This window comes from Epinephelus moara, chromosome 14 (genome assembly GCF_006386435.1).
Source record: "Epinephelus moara isolate mb chromosome 14, YSFRI_EMoa_1.0, whole genome shotgun sequence".
Taxonomy (NCBI): Eukaryota; Metazoa; Chordata; class Actinopteri; order Perciformes; family Serranidae; genus Epinephelus; species Epinephelus moara.
In genome coordinates, this window is record NC_065519.1 from 10033617 (window position 1) to 10060108 (window position 26492).

The 26492-nt window shown below is 41.4% G+C and overlaps 2 protein-coding genes across 2 annotated transcripts; both read left to right on the forward strand.

Annotated features, from left to right (window-relative positions):
- The first annotated feature begins 952 nt into the window (after window positions 1–952).
- Window positions 953–4827, forward strand: myct1b (myc target 1b). Its single transcript, XM_050061701.1, has 2 exons — window positions 953–1105; window positions 2447–4827. Exons 1-2 carry the CDS (start codon window positions 1051–1053, stop codon window positions 2953–2955), a joined length of 564 nt encoding a protein of 187 aa, XP_049917658.1. The 5' UTR covers window positions 953–1050; the 3' UTR covers window positions 2956–4827.
- Window positions 4828–5344: 517 nt separating this feature from the next.
- On the forward strand, window positions 5345–26156 carry tulp4b (TUB like protein 4b). Its single transcript, XM_050062842.1, has 16 exons — window positions 5345–5417; window positions 6076–6341; window positions 10821–11090; window positions 11908–12036; window positions 13719–13880; window positions 14122–14302; window positions 14389–14496; window positions 14632–14798; window positions 15813–16037; window positions 16178–16412; window positions 17708–17831; window positions 18102–18246; window positions 18575–18668; window positions 18757–18900; window positions 19597–22871; window positions 24168–26156. The coding sequence occupies exons 2-16, from the start codon at window positions 6324–6326 to the stop codon at window positions 24282–24284; spliced, it is 5394 nt and encodes a 1797-aa protein (XP_049918799.1). The 5' UTR covers window positions 5345–5417; window positions 6076–6323; the 3' UTR covers window positions 24285–26156.
- The last annotated feature ends 336 nt before the right edge of the window (window positions 26157–26492 follow it).

Here is a 26492-nt window from a genome sequence, read left to right on the forward strand (position 1 = left end):
GCTCTAAATGACCACAAACAGACACAAAATAACTACTTAATGGGGCAACCACAAAGAGTCACAAAATGACAACAAAGAGACTCAAAACAACCACAAAGAGACACAACATTACTACAGAGATAAAAAGCATCCACAAAGAGAAACAAGATGACTACAAAGAGGCTCAAAACAACCATAAAGAGATGCAAAATGACCACAAAGAGACACAAAACAACCACAAAGAGACACAAAATGACTACAAAGAGGCTCAAAACAACCATAAAGAGATGCAAAATGATTACAAAAATACACAAACCAACCACAAAGAGAAACAGGATGACTACAAAGAGACACAAAACAACAAAAAAGAGACAAAATCACCACCAAGTCTGTGTGTCTTGCTCCTATGTAGAAGAGGTGGTGGGGCCTTTACATACCTGTGCCCAGGGGCCCATTCTATGCCTATTGTTGTATCTGATTACTGTATCAGCTGTTGAGCTGCAGAGGGCAAGGTTGTTGTAATGTCAGCCTGAAGACTCTGAGGGCAGAAGTGGAGTGGGAACAGTGCAACAATTGAAGGAAATCCCTGTAGAGACTGAGAGCTTGATAGCCTGCAGACTCCAGTGGATGGTTAGATTTTTATGGTTTCGTTTCTCCAGAACTTTGTGAAACCCCTCAGAAACATTGCCAAGACTTTTTACGTCAGAGGAAAGATTACAAAGTTTTAATGGTTCTGGTGTATTTCAATTTAACTTTACAGTCCTATCAAGAACTGTAAGAGCAAAAACACGACACAAGACACTACTTAAGCCAATAAAACCATTGTTGGAAAGTATCGATCCCAAGGAAATGATGCAAAAGGAAACAACCCAGTTTCCCAGTGTTATGTCCCACACAGATAAGCAATGCACTTACTAATTTTAAAGCCAGAAAGGGAAGGAAGCATGACAGCAAAGTTTCCGCCGTACCAAACACTGTGGAGGGGAAAAAAGCAAAAAGCCTGTCTTGGAAAAAGCTTCGTCTGTCTGCTCGGAGTCAGTGTGGAGTTTAGCACCAGCTCATGGTGGAACTATGGCTAATAATGAAACACATCCCCTTTTGGAGATACTAAAATCATTTAACACTGGTGAGTGTATCTGTATTTGTTTCTTGTGAACACCTAGAGACTGTGTCCAAAACCACGTAAGAGTAGCATGTTTGTATTGTAAAATGTAGAACAGGGCTGCAACTAATGAATATTTTCATTATGGAGTAACACATTTATTATATTCTTGATTGATTGATTAGTTTTTTGGTCTATAAAATGTCAGAAAATGGTGAAAAATGTTGATCTGTGTTTTCCAAAGTCGAAAAAGGATATCCTCAAATGTCTTGGTTTGTAAGTCAACCCTAAGATATTCAGTTTACTGTCACAGAGGAGTTAAGAAACCAGAAAATATTCACATTTAATGGACTGAAATCACAGAATTTTGCCCTTTAAAAAAAGATTACTCAAACCTATTAATCGATTATTAAATTAAGTGGCGATTAATGTCATAGCTGATCAGTCACTGCAGCTCTAATGCAGACGTAATCACTCTCCAATTGATCCAACGACTTATATTTTCACATAACATCTGCTTCAGCTCCTAAACTGTCTTTCTACTACTGAAACACACATAAAAACAGTTAATATTCTCCACATATTTGAAAGGAACTTCCAGAAAAAAAAACTCTCAGATCACTTAAATTGCAGCTTAAAAGCTTTCTGTTGGCTCCTGCCTCTATTAAGTTACACTTTTGCTCCATTTATGTATATCTGTCTTCGCACTGTAACATTTCCTCCCTCTGTTTATTCTGTTTTATTCCACTTACCCTTTTTCAAACTTCTATTTAGTTAAATTCTTCTAAAATCCTATTTTTAAGTCTTGTTTGTCTTTCATGTCTTACACAAAGCACCTTGAATTGCCTCGTTGCGTAAGCCGCATATTAACTTCCCCTGAACAACTTTTCCTGAGAAGGCAGGAAACTTTTGTCAATATCCATGAACAATACTGTGTGACCCAATTTCAGGAAGAACATGACAATCAAATGATTTAAAAAAAAAGGAGTTATTTTTTCCGTTTGTGCTTGAACACAATGATACAACATAGACAGTGAACCCACATGCAGGCATGATGTAAGATTTTATATAACGTTGTGCCCAGTATAGCCGTCCAGCAATAGAGAATCAATAAAAAAATAAAGAACAAAATTTCCTGAAAAAAATCTGGCACATATGAGATACTCAGCTCAACTGCTCCTTGTCTACGTTAATAAGATTTTATTTCTAACTTGAAATGCAACTGAAACGTCCATCACCATCTGGGGAAATAATCTTCCCCATTTTTAGAACAACACAACACATCCTGTTACACACTCCACTAAACATTTCCTTGAGTATTTCCCCTTTTCTGACACTCTGCATTGATTTTTTTTCCCTTTCCAGGCGATATGATTTTAGCCTTCTGTTTATCTATGCTGGTGGGCCTGCTGCTGGGTGCTCTGGCTTACGTTCTGTTAACCTGGGCATCCAGACGCCAGGCAACCGCCAGGATCACCAGGCGCTGCAAGAAGAGATCCAGAACTTCAAACGCACCCATGAGCAACCAGATGGGCCTTTACAGAAGCACTTTTCTGAGCGTCTACAGACAGCCCTCTCTGGAGCCAGTGGGCCCTCTGGGGAGTAAGCCCGGCTTAGAGACCTCCACCTTTCGTCCACTGCCTAAGAGAAGCAGGGCTGGCCTGGACATGGGAGAGGACACTCTGGTCGCCACGACTGAGGACACAGCAGCTTCGAACTCGTCAGATTCAGCATCCCTCGTGCCAAAACAAGAGACGAACAAGAGACACTCCTTCTGGTTGGGCAACAATGGACTTAAAGGGTTCCTGCCCTCACAGACTCCCCCTCCTGCATACGACAGTGTCATCCATGCCTTTGAAGAGACTTGCACTTGAATCTGTCTGCGTAAATACAACAAGAACTGAAAAAGGAGAACATGCTGGGATGACACAGGCTGTGCTCTGCTTTTTATCAAACCATTTCTGAGACTTTACAGTCTACAGCAGTGTGTCCTTAACCGAACAAGATACTTCCACAACCATCAAGTCTCAGCTCAGTATTATATTATGAGATAGAGATCAGGGTGAAACTAACGATAACTGTCATGATCGATTACAGAGGGAGACCAGGGTTGGTTTGCGCACTTTTCTCTCTCTGACGTATTCCTCTGGCATAATTTATTTTAGTATATTCTGGCCTGCAGCAAAAGAAAGGTTAAAGGTCCAGTGTGTGGGATTTAGGTGTACATACTGGCAGAAATGGAATTTAATATAATAAATAATAATATATTTCTTTAGTGTATAATCACTTGAAAATAAGAATCGTGTTTGGTTACCTGAGAATGAGCTGCTTATATATATATATAGGGAGCGGGTCCTTGCCTATGGAGATCGCCATGATGCACCGCCATGTTTCTACAGTATCCCAAAATGGACAAATCAAACACTGGGTCTAGATAGAGCCATTTATATTTTGGTATTTTCACGTTTTCGCTTTGGCAACAGTAGTTCGCAGCCCCTCGGGTATAAGCGGTGTCAGAAAAACAAACTATTTTAACATTAATTTCATGCAGTATTTCCACCAGTTCAAATCAGGTGGTCTGTTTGTTTCGGAGAGGAAGAGACCTCTGTGGATAATTCCGCTCCTGATAAAAACCTCCTGAACATCTGGATCTTAAGTAATCAGAGGAAAAAGGTGAGCACACTCTTTTAGGTGCTGGGCCAGTGTTCAGTGTTTTTACTAGTTTTAATTATCGGGTCTGTTTGTTTTGGAGAGGAAGAGACCTCTGGGGATAATCTGCGGCTCCCTGTAAAAACATCCTGCATAATTAACACTGGAGGAACTCTAACCAGTAGAAGTTTTAGCTGTTTACATACTGCAATTGTCACCACTAGATGCCACTAAATCCCCCTTAATTTTACATGCTCTTCCTTTAATGTACACAAATGTTTTCTGTTTTCTTTTAATCTTTCAGAATAGTTTTAATTTCTCAAAATACAATTACAGTTACAACTGTTACCTTTTCAGAAATCAGTGTGCCAACCAACCCTGCTTACACTGGACCAAACATGATGAGATTATGTTAACCAGCTTCAGTCACTCATTAAGCTGATTCCTATGTCTATAAACAAAAGTAAAAATTTTCCAATATCTCTGTCTGACACCGTAATAAACGGCTATGTTTAGTCTACAGATCATTTTTTTCACCCTCAGAAGGCGACTATAAAAACTAAAAAAGATGTCATCCTCACCAAAAAATGTCAGTGACTTTCAAATGCTTTCATCTCAAATGAGTGCATGTGAAGAAAGCAAACGGGTTTGTGTTATATTTTTGTTTCTGTGACCCTCATATAACAACAAAATAGCTGTGTGCCAACCAACCCTGGTCTCCCCCAAAGTGCATGTTAGTTTCTTAATAAACTGATTAGTTATTTTCTCTGTGATATGTCACAGAATAAGAAAAAACGTCCAAGGTGATGTCTTTAAATTTCTTGTTTCGTCCAAATGTGAAAAAAACAAGTGACAAATCCTAACACTGGAGCAAATGTAACAAGCAAACAATTAATGATTAATCAATGAAATGACTTATCATAGCAGGTTTAATATATTGTTTGTAACCACTATAGAACATCTCTTGATCCATGATGTAGCCTACTGAAGAGAAGAGAATAGGAGAGTAGATTTTGCTGTGTTGGTGTGAAGACAATGAAACACCGTGTGCTGGATAATTATATTATCTAATATCACAATAAAGATGTAATAAAATATTTTAGTGATTGTGCTTTTTGTGCATAAATGAAACAGCAGAAATCAGTGTATTTATTTAAAATGAGAGTGAATCTAGTGTCATCACAGCCTACTTATATGTGAAATGGAGGAAATTCATCATTGACTTAATTAATGAAACTTAACAGTGTGGCAGGGAGGTAGGACAGTCAGTAACAAGCACATTCATCACATCAAGGTCTTGTGTCAAGACTGTCACTTCAACTCACATTACAAAGACGGGGTGCGCCGTGTGAGGTTGCCATTATGGCAGAAACCCCCTTCTGAGGCTTCAGCAATGAATCTAGTATTGATTACAGCAGCCTGTGGACCAGACTCCATACAGAATGCGTCAAAATTTGGTTATACTGTACATATCTACCGTCTGTGATTATTGGCTGGATGATTAGGTGTGCTGGTGGTTTCATTTTAACTGGATTTGAAGTTCGGGGTGTATTTTCCGTGCTACCTGCCTCATGGCAACCCGTTTTTAAAGCCACAACCCCAAAGTGCGCCAGCGGAATAGTGCCTGGCAACACGACCGCACTGTGCGCCGACTGCCTCTGGATTACCGTTGTTCCAGCGGTGTCAGGTAGGTACAGCTGCATAACCATGATGTTTGTCCATGTTAACCTCCTTAATGAAAGCACTTCTTTATATTTTCCACCGCAGCTCTTTGGTCTCGTCAGCAGTTGGCTCATTCAGACTGCTGCATGCGGTCAGATTGGCTCCAAGACGCCTTTGAATGAGAGATTGAATTGATGTAATGTGTAATGTAGTGAAAGACCTTTACAGAGGAGACGGTGGGTCTTTCTCTCTGACTTTTATTGGATGCTGTGAATCTAGATTATTTAAAGAAAGAGGGAAATTATTGTTTTAAACCGCTGTTTGAAATATTCCTGTTTTATGTTCATCATCTGCATTAGACGTCTGTGGTGTCTTTGATGTAGAAATGAGAATATAGGAGTTCACATCCTTGCCTGCCTGGCTGCTCTTGGCTTTGACGTAAAATAGCAGGAGCGGACAGTATCAGTACCCATGGAGACTGCGAGTGCCCTGATCTCCAATGCAGTGTTGCTGTTGCATAGAGACTGAGAAAAACTGTGAATTTCAAGGTTGATGCACTGAATGACAACGCGGCTATTTTAAGCGAGAGCCACCTCTCTGTCTTTCTCTCTTACATTACCTTACTTGTTGATAATGTTTTAAAATTCGTCTTTTTTTTATTTTTCTTTTCTTCACTGGAACAGGATTACACAACTCTCCAGAGCCACATCAGGAAGACATGGGGTGGGCCACTGACATCAAAGAAGCCTCACATCATTTCATGGCCAACTCTGAAGTGCAGAGCTGTTTGATTTAAATGAATACAGAGCTGGACAACATCTGGCTGTATGTAGATTTTATTGTCAGCATCAAGAGCAGAGCAGCCATTACCCTTCAGTGCATCATCTGAATGGAAATATGGACACCGTCAATGCAGGAATTCTAACTCAACATGTCCAGGAACTATGAGGTATGTTCTATTGCTTTCATATCAGAGATGCATTTTATGGTAATTCACAAGCAATTTTTATGAGATATTTTTTACATATTATGTAATCTAGTCACTTAGATTAACAGGGTTTTAAATCATAGATGAGATCCAAAGTTTCCAACAATTCCAATTCAGACAATAATTCAGACATTTTTGTTGTTGTAAAAATGTGTTTATAAATACAGAAGGTATGATTTTCAATAAAATCCAGACGCGCCTCTATTAAACTGATATGGAGATGCTGTATTGAGGTAATGTATTGTAGTGCACAGAAAGCACCACCAGAGTTCAGTATTACTGGTGGAACAGGCAACTGAGCTGAAAAAGATGGGGCTGCTAGTAGTGGGGAAAACGTTACAGGGCTAGTGGGAAAGAAAAGTGCTTCCATCCCTGTTTGGGTGTTTTGCCACATACTGTAAAACATCAGTTAAAAGCCATCAATTAAAAGTCTAGTCTAGCCTAGCCTAAAAGTTGTGGCTACACATTTTGACGAATATAGGCCTGTCTCAATTAGACGCCTGGTCTGGTTGCCAAGCAGTTATTTTTTTCACAGAAGTTCTTCTGATATATAAAACAGAGTTGTTGGCTACCTCAAACTATGTGACCGTTCCTTGATTACCCTGTAAATTATTCATATTTCTTTAGTCCGTAAAGGTCATCAGATCAAAAGAATCAAAAGGATTTTTCATGAAAATGAATTTAAATTGTGAGTATCATTTTGACAGGATAAAGTCGTTTAATTCCTTTCACGTAAAACTGTTTCTCAACAGAGATGAGGAAATACAAGCAAAATATTTATTTGAACCAGTATGAATATTACTTGTTTAAAAAATGAGGCTTCAAATGAATATATCAAGTATGAATCATTCATTTGACCTAGCTGGCCAACATAACGACACAACACCACCTGTCCCTAATATAAGCCGGTTCATTTCAGTGATATAAGCAAATAGTTGCCCAGGGTATTAATTGAGATTTTACAGCACATAGCTTATTTGTTGTAGGACAAAACATTAAGAACATTTGTCCCCACTCCCCCTTGCATGAACATGAAAGCAGCAGAGGACTTTTATTTCGACAAAATTAAAGATATTTACACCATGAACTGAAGCAGAAAATGCACAAATTGGAGATTGGTGCATGAAAAGATCACCAGAATGCAGGAAATTAAGTGTTTGATGCTCAAAATTTTCTTGCAGAGGACCAACATGTCCTCCATTTTATTTGTGTCTCCCTTCAAGTGTTGAAACGAAACCTACGCTCTAGCATATTATGCAGTCTGCTTGCAAGCCAGTAATTATAAACTCATTCAGATTCACAGGGCGTGAGTTTCAATTGTAGAGGAGATCCCAAAGTTTCCAAAGATACCAGGCTAATTCTTGTGAAATGTGTTGTATTGGATGCACAGCACACAAAGGATAGATTTTATGTAGTTGTACAGGCAAAAACGCAGAATCTTGGGTTTGACTACTGTACTGAGTGAATACATAATGCAGCTTTGTTGAAGAGATGAAACAAGACGATAAAGAATATGCAATACTGTCAGATATTTGAATAAGATGAGTTCAACAAGAAATAAAATGGAAAAGCTGTATATTAAAGAAGCATTGTGCAGGATTTAGTGCCATCTAGTGGTGAGGATTGCAGATTCCAGCCACCTTAAACTTCACCCATGTGCCAAGCATGAACTCAGGGTTAGGATTCATTCAGTGTTCATTGTTCAGGAGTTTGTTTGTTTTTCTTCCTCTCCAAAACAAAAAGACCTGCTGATTTAAACCGGTAAAAACACTAAATTAATCAGGTTCATGTTATAAATAAGTGTTTCTCCGACGCTGTTCAGCATGTGAGAGATGGCCCGCCAGCCCAGCACCTGCTACTGTGTCCTCACCTTTTTTTATGATCACATAAGATCCAGTCTTTTTCGAGGGTTTTTACCAGGAGTGAATTATCCGTGAAAACCCCAACAAAAAGAAGAAAAAAAAAACAGACCCGGTGATGTAAACTGGTAAAAACAATGGGGAAAAAATATGTCTTTCTCGCAGAAGGGCTGCTAACCACGGTGGCTGACGTAAGAATGTGAGAAGCGAATGGCCTACCTAGAGCTAGTGTTTGTTGGTTTACCTGTTCTGAGCTACTGTAGAAACATGGCGGTGCAACATGGCTGACTAGGACGAGGACCTGTTCTGTATGTAGATAAACGTCTCATTCTAAGGTAACAAACACACTGCAAGTCTTATTTACAGGTGATTATACACTAAAGAAAATATTCTTATTGTCTTACATTTCATTTCTACCCATATATCCTATACACTGGACCTTTAAATTTTGCCTTTTCTCCTTCAAAATAGAAATGTGAGCCCGTTAGGATGTTTTCTTTTCAGACGTTGTCAGACCAGTGTCAGTGGATTGGACAAGATTGGAAAGAAAATAAACTCAGTCTGAGCTCTAACTAACCCAAATGAACAAAGACAGCAGTGGGTGAAACAGTAACAGCAGGCATTAAAATGCTGCAAACTTTACTTTGAAATCAAAAATAGAATATGAATGATATTTATATAATAGTTTCAGTTTTCGTTTGTGAATCTGTTCAAATAAAAGACAGACTGTAGTGATGTCATCTAGAGATGAATCCTGGAGCTGCTCCACAGACAGTGAATAATAGAACAACAGCTAGAACACTTTGAGCAGCAGCCACAGGGATTTTACTGGTATAAGGGCACATTTAGTGATTCACTGTTGCAAGCTCTGTTCACTCAAATGGGTGAAGTCAACCACAGAGCGCATGAGCCCCTTGTTTTCGTCATTAATCAGATGCCTGTTAGTTAGCTCAATAAGGTGACGCCCATTTGTATCTGTGTATACTGGAGGAATTGCCTATAGGTTATTGTTGGGTCTTCTTTCAGGTTGACAGAATACATGTGTGTGAATGAGAAGGACCCAAGTGGAACGGTGAGGTTACAGGGAGTAGAAATAAAGAAGGTGGAGGATTTTAAGTACTTAGGGACAACAGTCCAAAGCAATGGAGAGTGTGGAAAAGAGGTGAAGAAACAGGTGCAAGCAGGTTGGAACGGGTGGAGAAAAGTGTCAGGTGTGATGTGTGATAGAACAGTACCAGCACGACTAAAAGGAAAGGTGTACCAGCGATGATGTTTGGTTTAGAGACAGTGGCACTGAGGAAAAGACAGGAGGCAGAGCTGGAGGTAGCAGAGATGAAGATGTTGAGGTTCTCTTTGGGAGTGATGAGGATGGATAGGATCAGGAATGGGTACATCAGAGGGACAGCTCATGTTAGATGTTTTGAAGATAAAGTCCGAGAGGCCAGACTGAGATGGTTTGGACATGTTCAGACTCAGAGGAGGGATAGTGAATATATCGGTAGAAGGATGCTGAGGTTGGAACTGCCAGGCAACAGGCCTAGAGGAAGACCAAAGAGGATATTTATGGATGTAATGAAAGAGGACATCAAGTCAGTTGGTGTGAGAGAAGAGGATGCAGAGGATAGGGTTAGATGCTGTTTAAAATACTTCCACATAAACTGTCTCATGCACACATGAGTAGCGCTCCTGGGCAAGCACTTATGTTTGAACCATAGACTGTATAAAATAATGGACATCAACCTGGCCTTCGAATTCCCTCTATCCCAATCCGATCGCATAGTTGTGGAATGTGCTGGAACAAGGCAGATCCACTGTGAAGCCACACCTTGCAACCCACAGGACTCCCCCAGAGGTCCTATGTCCATGCCTCTACAGGTCAGAGCCGAGTCTGATCCAAGGAGAGCCAGTATGAATCGGACCTACCTACCTAACCTGGAGGGGCATGAACACGGGACCTCTGAGCTCTTTGTTTTGTTCCTCGGGCCACTTCTGAGCTGTCTTTGCAGTTTGGCATGGTACATTGTCAGCTGGGAGTGCCACTGAATTTTAACATTGAATTATAACAAGATGATCAATGTTATCCACCTCACCTCTCTGGGTTTTAATGTTTTGGCTGACTGGTGTTTGTAAGATAACAAGCAGGTACAGGTACGGTTAACTTGAAAGCAAAAGTGAAAAGCACTCAGCAAGTTTATGGAGCTGGGCTGATATATGAACTGAGAGGCTAATGAGGGAATGAGGTGCAGGTGAGGAGGTGGGCGGGGCAGGCCAAGCAACTACAGGGCTGATGACGGGTGTTGGAACAGGTGTGTAGATGGGTGGGGCAGTTAGGTGATGGGAAAAGAAGGGAAAGTCTGAGGGTATCTGGTGGATGGATGGAAATTGGCCATAAAGGGGCCTGGAGAATGGGAATTGTTCCTGCTGACTGTTTCCATAACCAGCGACGTACATCCCAACATGTCCTGATCATCAACAGAGACCAGTTTTAAGCACATTTAGGGTCACAGACCAAAACAAGCTGAAAATCTACATTAAATCTTGTTTTACAATAAGGTACCTTTTCCTCTGCTTTACCCACCAGCCTGGTCACTCAGTAGGGATGTTGGCTGCCGTGGAACATGGTCCCATCCTCTGCAGCGACTCCAACATCCTCTGCCTCTCGTGGAAAGGCAGAGTCCCCAAGAGTGAAAAGGACAAGCCGGTGTGCCGGAGGCGGTACTATGAGGAGGGCTGGCTCGCCACGGGGAACGGGAGAGGAGTTGTTGGGGTGACGTTTACATCGAGTCACTGCAGGAGGGACAGGAGCACACCTCAGAGAATCAATTTTAACCTGCGAGGACACAACAGCGAGGTGTGGTCTTGACTGTATCACTGTCTCCATTGTTTGTGATATGTTTTAACTGAAAGAGAGATAAATACATGAAGAGCATTATAACAAGAACAAGAAAATCCTCTTCTCTCTCAGTTTCCCCCTCCTATGTTATGTCCTTCACACTTTTAAGGATTTCTGTTAAAACTGACGTGTAATTATATCTTACCCATCATTACAGAATCCTCCGTCCTGATCGAAACGTCAGTGTTTACCATCTTTGACGATAAGAAGAAGTGAGATAAAGCTTTACTGACCTCCATGGGGAAATTGAATTGTTGCAGCAGCAGAGAGAGAGCTCGGAAAAATCAAGAAATTAGCACATAAATAACCAGGAAGCAAACAGAGGTCAAATAAATATACAGCGAACATTAACAACTCTAAAATACATATATAAAAGTAGAAAAATAATATACCATATAGTCATATACCTTCTTGTATACCATAAAACAATAGAGGAGACAAAAATATGCACATACAAGGAATTTGCTTTGGTGTTTTGATGCACAGACAAGAAACATAGAGTAGAAAACCTTTTTACAATTTTATAAATAGAGATTGAGGCAGGAATGTGCAAAGGCCCACACTATGAAGAATAAATATAAGAGTCTGATTATGTCTGTATTTTCTCTCTATGCTGACTTTCCTTCCTACTGCAGAGGACTCTGACATCACACTACACCTTAAAAGCTTTTTCTAGCATCGTTTTCACACTGTATATTAATCATGAATGCTCCTCTGTGCAGAGAGCCACCTGGGTTTGTGAAAAATAGTAACAATGTTTTGGGTGCTTTTGCAGGTTGTCTTGGTGCGTTGGAATGAACCCTTTCAGAAGCTGGCCACCTGCGATATGGAGGGAGGGATCTTTGTGTGGATCCAGTATGAAGGGAGATGGTCAGTAGAGCTAGTGAACGACAGAGGAGCCCAGGTAGACACTTTTTCTACTGTTGCATGCACATATGAAATATTATCCTGGTATATATACTAACACATTTTATAAGACATCTGTAATGAACATGATGAAACAACAACAAAAAAAACAACCTCAGACAACCTCAGAAAGGACCAAAGCCCAGTTCAGACCAGAGATTTGCAACGAGCCAAGTTGAAACTTGCAACTACTTGCAGTGTGACAGTCTGCAACGTTCTTAAACCTGCCAGTTTACACTAATGCTGCTAAATGAAATGGTGTATTGTCTCTGTAGTGAGGACTCTCTGTACTTCTGTTCTAATTCTCATGTTTTTTTGTAGCTGGATATAATTTAAAGCCTCTGAGAATATGATTGAAGATAGTGATAGTGAGATACTTGCTACAGTTGCATTTCTGCTAGTAGTGAAACGGCAAAAAACAAGTGGATACCTCCAGGGTATGAAGTGGCAGAAGTGCCAAAAACTGCAGTTCTTCTAATGGCCACTTGAGGCTGGCTCCAAGAGCTTCTCAGTCCCCATAGACCCCCATGTTAAAATATCCAACTTTACAGCAGAAATAAACATGTTTACAGCCTGGTACAAAAAATGGTTTGGTCTCTATAGCTAATTTCAACATTCATGACAACTGTACACTGTCAAGCATATTTAAGGATGGGGCCTCTTGAGGACAGGCTATCTGCCAGGCATTACTACAGTCTGTGAGTCAGATCCACCCCGCATTCCTCCACAGCTCCATCCTCTCATGAAAATATGGTCATCTCTGGCTCCAAAAATCCAGGATGGCAACAACCAAAATGCTGAACTTAAGACTTAAGAATGGGAGTCCACAAATCAGTGGGTGACGTTGTGGTTGCTACAACCATTATTTTATATGCTATGGGCAAAAAGCATTAAAAAATGATCTGAGCTTCAAATGGATTTTATTCACAATGAATACACCACAATAATTTAAATAACCAGTGGCAATTAATCCGTCAGTGCTTGCTTTTGGAATTTGCTTAATTAAGTAAACTTTAAGGCTTGTGTCATACAGACATGGCTGTTTATCAAACAAATTGATGAGGAGATCCTATCTTTCTCTTCATCCAAAACTCGGCCATTTTGATCAGCTGACAGGTTGTTACTGACTTAACTGGCTGACTTCGCTACAGGCTGATTAGCTGTTAAACAGGTGGCGTGCCTTATGTTTTAAAACCAACCACTGGCGACTTGACAAGCTGAATCTTATGAAACACCATAAGCTGGCTCCAGTCGGTCTGAGATGGGCCAGTTCATACCTCTCCAGCTTTTCCCTGCTATGTTCTAAAACTGTTTAAAAATTAGTTTATGTCCTTTATCTTCATCTGTCAGTGTCACCATTTTTAACAAATTCCAAAAACATCTCCCAATAAATTCAGAAGGTTTATTTCTCATGATATAGGTAAGTATTTCAAGAGTCAGACTTGGTGTTAAATCATTCAACCACCGGCCAAGAGCAGGGAAACTTACATTCTTCCAACCCAGTGTAATTGAGCACCTCCCCTGTAGCAAACATAGGTCAACCATCCCTTTCTGTCTCATAGGCAGGGTGAAACTTCTCTGCAAATCTTTGGTCGGAACTGGGCTGAAAACATGTATTTTGATGGCAGCGTCTTTTATACATAGACAGATGTCTTGACGGTGAATATTTCTTCCCTCCAGGTGAGTGACTTCACTTGGTCACATGATGGCACTCAAGCCCTCATCGCATACCGGGATGGCTTTGTGTTAGTTGGCTCAGTCAGCGGACAAAGACACTGGTCGTCTGAGATTAACCTGGAGAGTCAGATCACCTGTGGCATCTGGACGCCTGATGATCAACAGGTACACATTGTCTGGTTGAATATAAATGACCATCCTTTCTGTTGTTAAACGTAAAAAAGTTATCTTTAGTAAGAAGAATTACACGTGGGTAGAGGTGATTTCTCCTTGCTTTAAATGCCTCAAATAGAAGATGAAACGACTCATGTAATGGTCTCGCAGCACATTCGAGCCATGTATTTAATGCTCCAGAGTATTTTCATCATGTCCATCTATTCAGCTTTAATGTACAATGCCCCCTCAGGTGTTGTTTGGCACAGCGGACGGTCAGGTGATAGTGATGGACTGTCACGGACGAATGCTCGCACATGTCCTATTACACGAGTCTGATGGGATCGTGAGCATGTCCTGGAACTGCCCCGACTTCCTGGTGGAAGACAGCACAGAGAGCGACACAGACTCTGATGACAATATTCTGCCTTTAGGTACGAACACATAGCTCATATGACAGCTTGCTACCTTGTGACGGCTGTGGAAAGCTAATATAATTACTTCTCTCTGTTCCTCCAAGTGCGGCGAGTCAAGCCGTTGTTGACAGTCACCTTCTTATCCGGAGATATCAGTTTAATGAACAACTATGACGACCTCTCTCCTGCTGTAATTCGCTCAGGGCTGAAAGGTATAACAATCCATGATTCACTATGACATTTACAAGCATGCTTAGAAATTATGTTGATGATATGACCCATGACACATGATGATCCATGACACATGATGATTCATGACAAGGTTTTTGTACCCCTTCACTCCACAGATGTTGAGGCCCAGTGGTGCTCCCAGGGAGACCTCCTGGCTGTGGCCGGCATGGAGAGACATGGGCTTCCTGTTGACTCTGCCTGTTCGTCCATCATGAGGAATGCCCTCGTTAAGTTCTATAATGTCCAAGGAGAGCACATCTACACTTTGGAGACACCGGCACAGGTTAGTCTGTGTAAACTAAGAGGGAAAGTAAATGTGGTAACACTTTATAATAACCATTATCAATAAATGGTAAATTGATGGTTAATAAACTTTAGTTAATAGTTATTTTACTGTTACCTAACAATTAAATTATACTTAATACTGTTTACTAATTATTAGTAATGCTATAACTTATGGTAGTTTTTGCAGATACATACAGTTGCACTTCAGCACATTGGAGAATATATGTTTTGTTTTATGTTGTTAGTCACTAATGGGTGATAAACTTCCTTTCCATCGCATTATTATTATTCAAAAACATTTCACAATTAAGAGCTTGGATATGAAGGGTAAATAATGACAGAACATATTTTTAAAAATGAAGACATTAGTACAACTGAGAATCCAATAGATAGATACAAAGAGTACTTTTTAAATTCCAAATGGAAATTACAGTGTTACAGCAGCTACTACACATTAATCACAAAAACAAATGAGGTAGACAAGTACAATTAAAGGAACAAGTTATACACAGTAACTAAAATAGACTAAATTAAATATAAAATATAAAATACTATAAAATTTAAAAAAAAGGAAACTCTAACATGTACTGAATATAAACTGTACAATAGATACTGCTAAAAGCAGTATACAATAAGGTGCACAATTGGTCTTTGGATACAAAACACTATTAGTTGTGCACTGAATATAAGTAATACATGAATTTTGTACATTGTGTTTATGCAGTGAGACTGCTCTAGATAACTGTAAAATAGGTGGAAGACAAAATCCTGATTATTCAGTACTAAATCTTTTTGACATCAAAGCACTTTTGAGTCTAATTTTGTATTTCAACCAAGACAGAGCATCAGTCGATAAGTAAGTTTGTATTCTATAATTGGACTCCACAGTTTTAATGAGTACTGTCAAATGTACAAGACATTGGTAGGTAAAGGTTATTGATTTGTTTAGTTGTATAGAGGCATAACTGTTAACTGATACTGTATTTCTTTTAATGTGAAAACTGTTTTTCAGAGGCCCATCACCACCATCTGTTGGGGTCATAGAGACTCCCGTCTGTTCCTTGCATGTGGACCAGCACTCTATGTGGTGCGTGTGGAGCACAGGGTGGCCAGCCTCCAACTCTTATGCCAGCAGGGCATCGCCAGCGCCCTGCGAGAGGAGAAGGATGTGGGGAAACTGAACATGCCCTCGCTGCTCTGCTCCTATGTCACCACTGCTTTCATACCCACCATCAAGGTGTGTTGGTCCCTGATTCATTTCTGTGCAGTAACAGTCACAGACAAACATCTTACCAACTTTGTTGATAATTCAAAAGTGCTGACTGTTTTCATTTGATTGTCCAGCAATCCTACAGCCCTTTCCTCTCTTTGTTCTAGCCCCCAATCCCTGACCCCAACAACATCCGTGACTTTGTCAGCTATCCCACAGCTGGGAATGAGCGGCTCCACTGCACCATGAAGCGAGCAGAGGACAGCCCAGAGGCAGGCGGACCCTGCTACACTCTTTACCTAGAATACTTAGGAGGACTGGTGCCCATCCTCAAAGGAAGGCGCATCAGTAAACTACGGCCCGAGTTTGTCATTATGGATCCAAAAATGGACAGCAAAGCAGGTGGGCTTAAACCTCACAGGGTTGAGCAGCTACTTTTCATAGGGACCAGCTCTCTGGTAGGCAGTAGACCCAGTGAAGAGTGTCAACAGTTAGGTTACTACAAATTAAACTCCATTATCTCCACAAATGTATTAGTGTGGTGGCAGAAGTTTCAGAGACATATATCTCAAGACCACAGTCCATAAAGCAAAAACTATCGGTGTGTCTAGAGAAGGGTAGAAGGGTTAGCTTAGCTTAGCATAACTACTGGAAAAAAAGGACACCAGCTATCTTGACATTGTCTGCAGTTGAAAAAAATATCCACCAACCAACGCCTCTAAATATATACAAACAGAAATGTAAATACAAGTTGTGATTTTATGGGAAGTTGTGCAGGAACCAAATATGTATAAGAATAACTAGTCAACTGTCAACAGTTTTACAGACGTCTCTTGTAAAATGGTGGCCTGTGGGGAAAATGATTTTTGGGCCATTGGGGAACTTTTGCTGCAATACTGCAAATGGCCACTATGACAATTGGAAGTAAGGCTGAGTGGCGTTCTTGGGGGCTTGATTGTGCTGGAACTATTTCTTGGCCAGTGACTTTCTGCTGTTACCATGACGACAATGAGAGGAATTTCAGTATATAAATACTAAAACACACTGCACACTGGATTTAAACTCAGAAATGGTATCTTTCATTTCACTGTGTATTTAACTTCAGACGGAGCCAGGCTAGCTGTTTTCCTCTGCTTCCAGTCTTTCTTCTAGGCTAAGATAATGAGCTATCTGCTAGCTGTAACCTCATATTAGACAAACATGGGAGTGGTATCGATCCTCTTATTTCATCTAATGGCAAGGAAGTGACTACTGATAAGCATATTTCCCATATGTTCCTGAAAAGAGGTGAAATTGATTTTGAAATTCTGATGAATGAAGCAAAACCTTCTTGTCAGAAAGCCAATAGACTCAAAACACATATGGTAGCAGAGTTTCCTAAAGGTCAAATCTGGTTCCTTGTCATCTTGAATTTAAATCTTCGCCCGGGTCATCTCTTTAAATTTGCTCTCCACTTCAAAAAAAGCGATGCATATTCATGCAGCGTTCCCATCATTCACCTTGAGTTAGAACAAATACAGACTCTGGTGATGACTGCTCTACTCTGATGTAACATGGTCTGAGGCTTGATACAGGAATAGCCTCTACCACGACCTGGGTGCAATGGGACTGCATTTTAATAAGGTTCTCACGCAGGGGAAGTTTAATGTTAGCATGTATGAGGACTCACTATTGCTGTTTGGTGTGTATTTCCCCAGAGGAGGTGTGTGTGAATCCCATGATCTCATACACTGACAGCTGTAACTGCTCTGACTCCAGTGACATTGAGTTGAGCGATGAGTGGGTTGGGAAGAAGTCACCGAAGTTATCCCGAGGAAACAGGTCACCCAAACTCTACATGTCAGACATCTTTTTTTTTCAAACAGATTACACAGGCTGGAGCCACAGAGTGCTTGCAGATGTGTTTATAGCATGTGTTTCATCATGCCTGTTTCATCAAATGCCATGTGTTCATTCCGGGCCAGTGCAGATATTTAATTTTAAAGCCTCTGTCTGCTGATACCTCGACATGCTGATATTATAGTGCATCCCTAGAAAGTATCATATTTCAGTGGAAAAGACAATTGAAAACTGTACCTCTTTGTTGTAAAGGATGAACATGGAATCAAGAAAATCTCCCAAACTTTCACGCGCCAATCAGGAAAGCCAACGGTCGCCACGGTTACCAACAAAGAAGCCTCCAGTTCGGTCTCCAAGTCTGACACGCCGAGAGTTTTCCATGGATGGGATCACAGAGGTATGACATGCCAGAAACTCTGTCCATAATTTAATTTGTATTAGTGTTATCAACATTTTTACAATAAAATTATACTGTAGAAGTGCTAATAAGCAACTGTAGTGTCGTTAAAGGCTTTTAGGCAAATGGTGAATCTAGGAAAAAAGTGATACATGTGCTCAAAATATTCTCTCACCTAAGATGTTACTCTCTTTGTCATTTCCTTAACATCAAAATCAAAACAAAAAAGCCATCATTTTATTACCTTAATACCATGTTCTTGTTCTTACTTACCTGATGTATCACATCATCATTTTTATTGATGTCCTCCATTTTTTCTGCTTCAAAGCACAACTACCTTGCTCAAGTCACATCCAACATTTGGGGGACGAAATTCAAAATTGTTGGACTTGCTTCCTTTCTCCCTGCCAATCTCGGTGCAGGTAAATGTAACGTGAAAGCCACAGATACACATCATGTTGACCATGCTGATGAATCTAACAAGCACCATGACTTTCTTCTATGTTCCAGTCATCTATAAGACGAGTCTGCTTCATCTGCAGCCGAGACAGATGACAATCTACCTTCCAGAGGTGCGAAAGATTTCTCATGACTTTATGAGCCTGCCTGTGTTCAACCCCAACGTGTTCAGTGAGGATGAGGATGACTTACCAGGTGTGTATGAATATTAAAAATGGCCTATTGTGCTCATTTTCAGGTTCATACTTACATACTGTGAGACGCTCCATTTTAGTGTCTATCTCTTTGAGCCCCCTCTTGCAAAAAAGCCCATACTTCACTGTTATTGCCATTAATGTATTAAGAGAACTGGATACAGTGTTGTAGGCAGTGTGCTGCTCTCTATGAAAAGTTGCTCAGTGGTGCACAAAGCTGAAATTTTTCCCTGACATTAGCAGTTAGCTACTGTACATATAGCAGAGTACTTGCAGCTGGTAATGACTGTAGTGGAGAATAGCCGACACTTTCTAACATAAAAAATCACCAATAAAAACTTCAAAAAACAACTGGGACATGTCCCAGCAGGAATCTCATCCAAAACTGGGAAGAAATTAACAAAATCAGCGACCAAAAGATTACGTGTTTCCCTGATGTTAGCATGTAGCCACATGTAGGCCTACAATAGCAATAATAACTGACCACATAAAGAAATCTGGCACACTATGACATTAAACTGCAGCCAGAGGTGTTCAGAACAGTCTGAAGCTTGAGGTTGTTGCTCACAAGGATTACTCTGACATACATCTGCGTCATTATTTGATATTGTGATTGCTTTTATATTCAATGCAGCTGATTTATTCACTGTATTTGCTAAAAGTCACTTACATAGTTTTCCTTTGTGTCTTTATAAAGTGATGGGGCCATCTGGAGTGGCAGGAGACAACCCTCCCTGCACAGTCAACATTCCCATTGCTCCTATCCACAGCCCGGCTCAGGCCATGTCTCCAACTCAGAGTATCGGCCTGGTTCAGTCTCTCCTGGCCAATCAGAACATTCAGCTCGATGTCCTGACCAACCCTACAGCCACTGCAGCAGCTGCAGCTGCAGCCGCAGCAGCCTCTGTCCCTGTTACTGATCACGGGCAGGACGCAGTTCCAACACCGTACCCAGTGCCAGCTAGATACTCAAACCCTGGTCAGGTGATCTTCAACGGGCTGGAGATGGGTCCTCTTCTCCCTGGTACTCTTCCTCCCCCACCTCCACCCCACCATCTCCCACCGCAGCCTCACCCGCAGAGGTCTCATTCACAACAGCCTCGCCAGTTGCCGTCTAAACAGTCACAACAAATGCAGGCACAGCAGCAGCAGCAACAGCAGCAGCAGCAGCAGCAGCAGCAGCAGCAGCAACAGCAGAAAATAATGCATCATCATCAACAACAGCAGCAGCAGCAGCAGCAGCAGCAACACCATCAACAACACCAGGTTCAGCAACAGCAACAAATGCAACAAAACCCACAGCAAGTGACGCACCAACAACTTCACCACCAACAGCAGATCCAGCAGCAGCAGCAACAGATGCAGCTGCAGCATGAGCAGATGCAGCAACAGCAGCAGCAGATGCAACAGCAGCAACAGCAGATCCGCCAACAGATCCAGGAGATGAGACAGCAGCAGCAGCAGCTCCAGCAGCAGCACCAGCAGATCCAGCAACAACACCAACAGATGCAGAGGCAGCACCAACAAATGCAGCAGCAACTAAAGATGCAGATGGTGCTGCCCCCTCCTCCATCTGGCTATCCAACTATTTCATTACAACAGATTCATCTCCTGCCTCCTCCTCCTACCACTGAGCCTGGGTTCAGCAGGGCGGAGCATAGCCACACTCTTAAACCAAGTCTGCCACGGACTTTACCTCCCTTCAGCGACATGGATGGATCAATGGAGATTCAGATGAGGAAGGTGAATCCCCCTCCTCCATACCCAGGCACTGTGGTGTCTGCAGCAACAGTTACAGCTGTTGCTACACCTCAAACTCTTGTCACAAACTGTGACAGCCCAAGTGTCCTGGCACCAGACCCCTGCTTGAAGAAGGATGAATTTTTGCTCCATCCTGTCACTTTACAGTACCCGACACCCCTTGGGTATGAAAGGATCACGACCTTTGACAGCAGTGGCAATGTGGAGGAGGTTTGTCGGCCGCGCAGGCGCCTCGTTCGCAACCAAAATGCATATGCTGTCCATGGCATCGGAGGCTCGGCCACACTCAAAGTCACTTCCTCTGAGAATAAAAAAATCCAACTTCCCTACAGCTCAGCAACTCTTAGTCGTCTCTCTGTCCCTCGATACTCAATACCTAGTGGTGACCCTCCTCCTTACCCTGATCCAGCCAATCAAGTAACTGCTACACTTCCTCCTCCTCAGAGGATTGACAGCAGTCTGATACATGCTACTCTACGCCGTGACCGCAGGGAGGTGGGACTCAAAGTGCCACAGATGATGGAAAGCTCAAGGACCCTCCCCACCAAGGCTAAAATGAACAGCGCACTAGCACTTAGCTACCAGCAGAGGGTGCCCACTGCATTGTACACATGCACACAGTGCAGCAGCAACAGCAGCAGCACCAGTGTCAGCGTTAGCGGTGGTGGAACTACAAGCAGTGGCATCGCTGGTGGCACGGTGGTGAGGCAGGACTTCCCACCAGGGAAAGGAGCACATCACAGCACCATTATCGTGCACTCCAAAAGTAACACACCCATGGCCTCTCAGTCATCTTACAGTCTGCTTAGTGCTGTTGATAACAGCAGGGACAGAACAGTGTATGTTAACTCTGCCTTCACTGAAGATGAGACTTTAAATCAGCAGTGTCACCTTGAGAAATCTGTACGTCAGCTGACTCTCGGCGATGTCAGTTTGACAGTTAAACGCCCTCCGCCTTACCAGTGGGACACCTCGACCACAGAGGAGTTCTGGCTCACTCCAGAACAAACAATGTTAGGTCCTCCACCTGGACCTCATAAACCACCTCCACTTATCATCAGTCAAGCTCAGCACATAGACATGACTCGGCTGCCGTTTGTCCTCACGACTAAACCTCCAACCAGTCAGACCACAAGCACTCTTACTTTCCCATCAGGTTACCAAATATCCCTCTCGCCTTTTCCTCCAGGTGTGGCTCACGGCGGTCCTCCACTTCAGACCTTACAGAACCCTCCACCACAGTGTTCTCCAAATGAAGTAGTTGGTTCAGTCCCTTATGCTCAGCAGGATCCCAACTTAGTCTTGCCACCAGGCTATCCTCCAAGTCTGGCTAACTTGGCCTGCTGCCCACTCCCTCCGATGTATCCAGGAGCCAGCTCATGTGCCGGACTCCAGCTGCACCCTGTCAGTCTTCACCCCTGGAACCCGTATCCCTGCCCGCCTCCCATGCAAGACCCTCCAGCACCTCCCCTCCCCACCAAAACTCATCAGATTTTAGAGAAGCCAATTCTCTCCCCACCTCCTCCAACTGGGCCACCCCCACCACCCCCTCTCCCCCCTCCTCCTCCACCTACTGAGCTACCACCATCCAAAAGTGCCACAGAGGATCTAGCAGAGTCCGCCAACAACTTTCCAGAGCCATCATCCCTGAATGAAAGTCCTGTGCCACAGGAGTCAGAGCGCTTCAACAAGAAGAGCCGCAAAAGATTGGACAGCAGAGCCGAGGAAGCCAACATGCCCACTGTCTCTGAGGGAAAATCCAGAAAGGAAGGCCGTGCACTCTCGGACTTTAACACTCTCATTTCCAGCCCAAGGCTTGGCAGCAGGGAGAAGAAGAAGCCCAAGGGGCAGAGAGAGCAGCTCAATAAAACCAAGAAGATGAGCAGGACCACAAATGAGTTCCAGGATAGTTCAGAGAGTGAGCCAGAGCTGTTTATTAGTGGTGATGAGCTCATGAATCAGAACCAGAGTAGTAAGAAGAGCTGGAAGAACAAGCGCAGCATGCGTATGGCGAGTGAGCTGGAGGAGATAAAGTGCCGCAAGGCAAATGAAAGGGAGGACCGCAGTTTGGGAAGCCAAGGATTCGTCTATGTCATGGCCAATAAACAACCATTGTGGAATGAAGCCACCCAGGTCTACCAGCTCGATTTTGGAGGACGAGTCACACAGGAGTCAGCAAAGAATTTTCAAATTGAGCTGGATGGTAGACAGGTAATGATGAGAAATCATTAAGAATTTAGAGCTGAAATAATTAGTCAGTTGCTCCTTTAGTTGCCCGACAGATAATTTAGCTGCAATGATTTTAATACTCATTTTTAAAGGTAAATTATGCAGGAATTGTTGGATACTATTTGTGAACAGTATCCCCAAGAGAAGTGACAGTGAAAGCCAACCCCAGCTTTTGTGTTTTGCCTCGCTATATTTGCATTGCATATCGGCACTGTATCCGCAATTTTTATCGTTTCCTCTTGAATGTTTGCTACTTACAGTTGGGCATCACAATTCATATACAACCCATGTAGTCTTGAGCCAGTAATTCATGTATATCCCATATAATCAGGAAGGCTGCGATCATGTGACCAATGTGCGTATGGGAGTAAACAAGGAAGTAGTATAAATATTGAATTCTGATGGCTTGGATCTTTAAAAGTGACTAAGGTGAGGGTGTGTGATTGTCAAGGCCAGGATTTGACACCTGCATAGTGTGATGAAGGCACAAAAGTCTGTGTAAGTAGGTAGATTGGGGTGGTGAATGGGTCAAACAACACAGGACTTTCCTCCAGGAGACCTGTGTTCAGTACCGTTTTAAACCAAGTGTACTTTGAGTTATCTTAAGGTATGGCGTCAAAGATGAGACAAAGTTTGCAGCCCCGATCTCCTCAGGCAGGTCATTCAAAAGTCGGGGAGCTCTGACTGCAAAGGCTGTATCGCCTTTGTGATTTAATCTAGACCTCAGATCTTGTATGAGTCCATGCGTTGTTTTGTATACCTGGTATACCTTTAGGCAAAAATGGCAGATATTCCTTGGTTTCATCTTTTTAAATGTGATTACCTGCTGCTCATCTTTTTCTTTTTGATCAAGGTCTTTTTTTATTTTCAAATATAAAAAAGCAGACAACAATTAAATCAAATCTCTCTATAAAAAAACATGAAAATCATTGCCAGTAATCATTTGCCCATCATTTTCACAGAAGACATTGTCACATGTTACAGAAGGATAAACACAGGCGTAAATAATGAAATAAGTTATGGCTGAATTCCATTTAGCTGCTTTGATTTCAGGGTTCCGGTATTGTGCATGCTTGCTCACTGTCACACTTACTTTAACCTGAATACAACAGAGCTATCTTTGATGTTGTTGGTAACACCAGGGTTTTTCCTACTATGACTGGCCAAAATGTCTGCTGTAAAAAGGTCTGTTGCAGCCGTAGACGAAGCAATAAAAAATACTGATGTGTTGGTTGATTGATGCTTTCTGAATTGTCTTCCTCTTTTCTGTCTATTCAGGTGATGCAGTTTGGGCGCATCGATGGGAATGCCTATATCTTGGATTTCCAGTATCCTTTCTCAGCAGTGCAGGCATTTGCTGTTGCCTTGGCTAACGTGACTCAAAGGCTGAAGTGAAGCAAAGGTTTTGTGTTAGTGTAGACAAATTCAAAAGAAGCCACAATGGTCTAGCAGCCCGACGTGTATGGGGCTAGAGCTGGGAAAATGTCAGTGTTGTGGTGGTTCTTATTGATGTTCAAGTTGGTCTTGCACATGCAGACAATCAGTCTGTTGAAGGCGATGCCAGTCGAGGTCAGTGATCATGGAGGCTGCGCCAGTTAGTCCATCACTTCTAGTTCACATGTTGAATGTACTCAAGCTAGTTTTATTTATTATTCAAATGTTATTTAGTGAAGTAAAAAATGTCAACCTTCCCTGGATAAACAAAAGGTTAACTAAGTAGATGTTGAAATGGATTTTAAAAACAGTGTGGAGGTTTCGTACCACATGTGGTGCCAAAGACATCCTCCCTCTCTTAAAATGGTGGCTAATTCAGTGTATTTCAAATAAATAAATGTTTAAAATATGTGTTTTATGTTGATAGAAAATAAACACAGCAAATACCTACATTGTTAGGTACAATGGCATTCAAAATTGCACATAAATGTTCACCAAGCCATACCATATCTGATACACTGCATTATTTTAAGTCAGTTTTAAGTAATTAGGTTAATGAATTATAAGGTTTTATTTGTATTATTTTTCAGTACCTTTATTTGTATCTTTATTGGTCATTAGGAACCCATTTGTTGAAAGCATTGATTTGCTTTTAAGTCTGTTTTGTTTGTTAAATGTCCTCTACATTGTGTTCAAATTGCTGAACATGCAATAGAAGAATATATTGATTCTGCAACTGCAACCTGAAGAGCTGAGTACAGTTTACCACAGTTTGTATATTTTCTATTCATGATACTTCTATGAAGTGGTGCAATGAACATAGTAAATCATATTGTTTTGGCCACAATACTGCAAATCATTATTCAGTCAGAGCCGTTATGATCTGACCATGTTATTCCTTATTTATTCATGTGTAAATTGAATTTACATGTTCCTTTTCATTTCCAAAACTCCCCTCTACAAATGTGAGTAACGGTCACAGTGAGTTTATGTGTGCCAAATAAAGCCAAATGGTCAAACGCATTTAGCTGAAAGTTAAGTATGTGGGGACGATGATGGAAAATCCCCACAAACAAAAATGTGCATAAACACCGAGATCCTCTCAGTGAGTCTCAAACTCGGTTGGCTCTGTGTTGTTTTCATTGGGTGTTTATGATGCTACTACATCAGTAGTTTGCCTCGTTGGAAATCAGTGCTGCTTTAGATAGATAGAGCTTGTGTGCAATAACGCTACCTACATAGAACTGATGTTGTACTCGCAAAAGAAAATACAAAGCTGCTTGCACTGTGTATTTAGTAAATGACTTAACATCATTATATGCTTAGAAAAATTGTGCTTATATGTTGCTAATTTCAGTAGTTTTTGTACTTCACCTTTGCTTTAACATGGTACCAAGTGTTTTTTGATGTTACACTTGTAGAAAAAAAAAAACAAGAACAACAAACTTGCAGGTATTAAATACAACATATTCATAAGTTAAGATTAACTGTTAGTAGGAGTGAGATTCATGTAGATTTGGTGCTAATGTATAAAGAAACAAATGTGGAAATGTCTGGACATTCGTCATTTGCTAAAAGAAGGTTATTTTGAAGTATATGAAGAAAGTATTTTGAGAGAGGCTACAGAGAGTTTTCATTTAAGAGCTTTTTTAATTTAATGCAGCTTCAGAGACTTAAGCGACAGTGTGTGTCAGTTTTCAGCAATACTGCCTAATGAATAGTTGGTTGCCTGATATTTTTTTTCTCTTATTTTGTGAAGGAAACAAGTATGATGTGACCATAGGTTTACATGGACCTATAGGCTGGCCAAAATGTAATAAAAATACATTGTTCCAAATGTTTTTGTTGTCACGTTTCATTTACAGTTTGGCTCTTTCACGCTCTTGTGCAAAGTTAGTGATCCCAGGAGCCCATTCACACCAAAGGGTTTCCCCTCAGTCCCTTCAGCAGTTATGAAAGGAACAGCTGGAGTACTGCATTTCTGCAAAATAAAAAAAAAAAAAAAAAAAAAAGATTTAAAAAATAATTTCAAAAAATATATAAATTTTGATTTGCGATTTTTGCTTTTGCATAAAACATGAAATAACAAAATGATTTATATTATTTCATAAAACTGCTGTGCTGATTAATTATTAATATTTTAAAAGATTAAAAACTCAAGAGTGATGC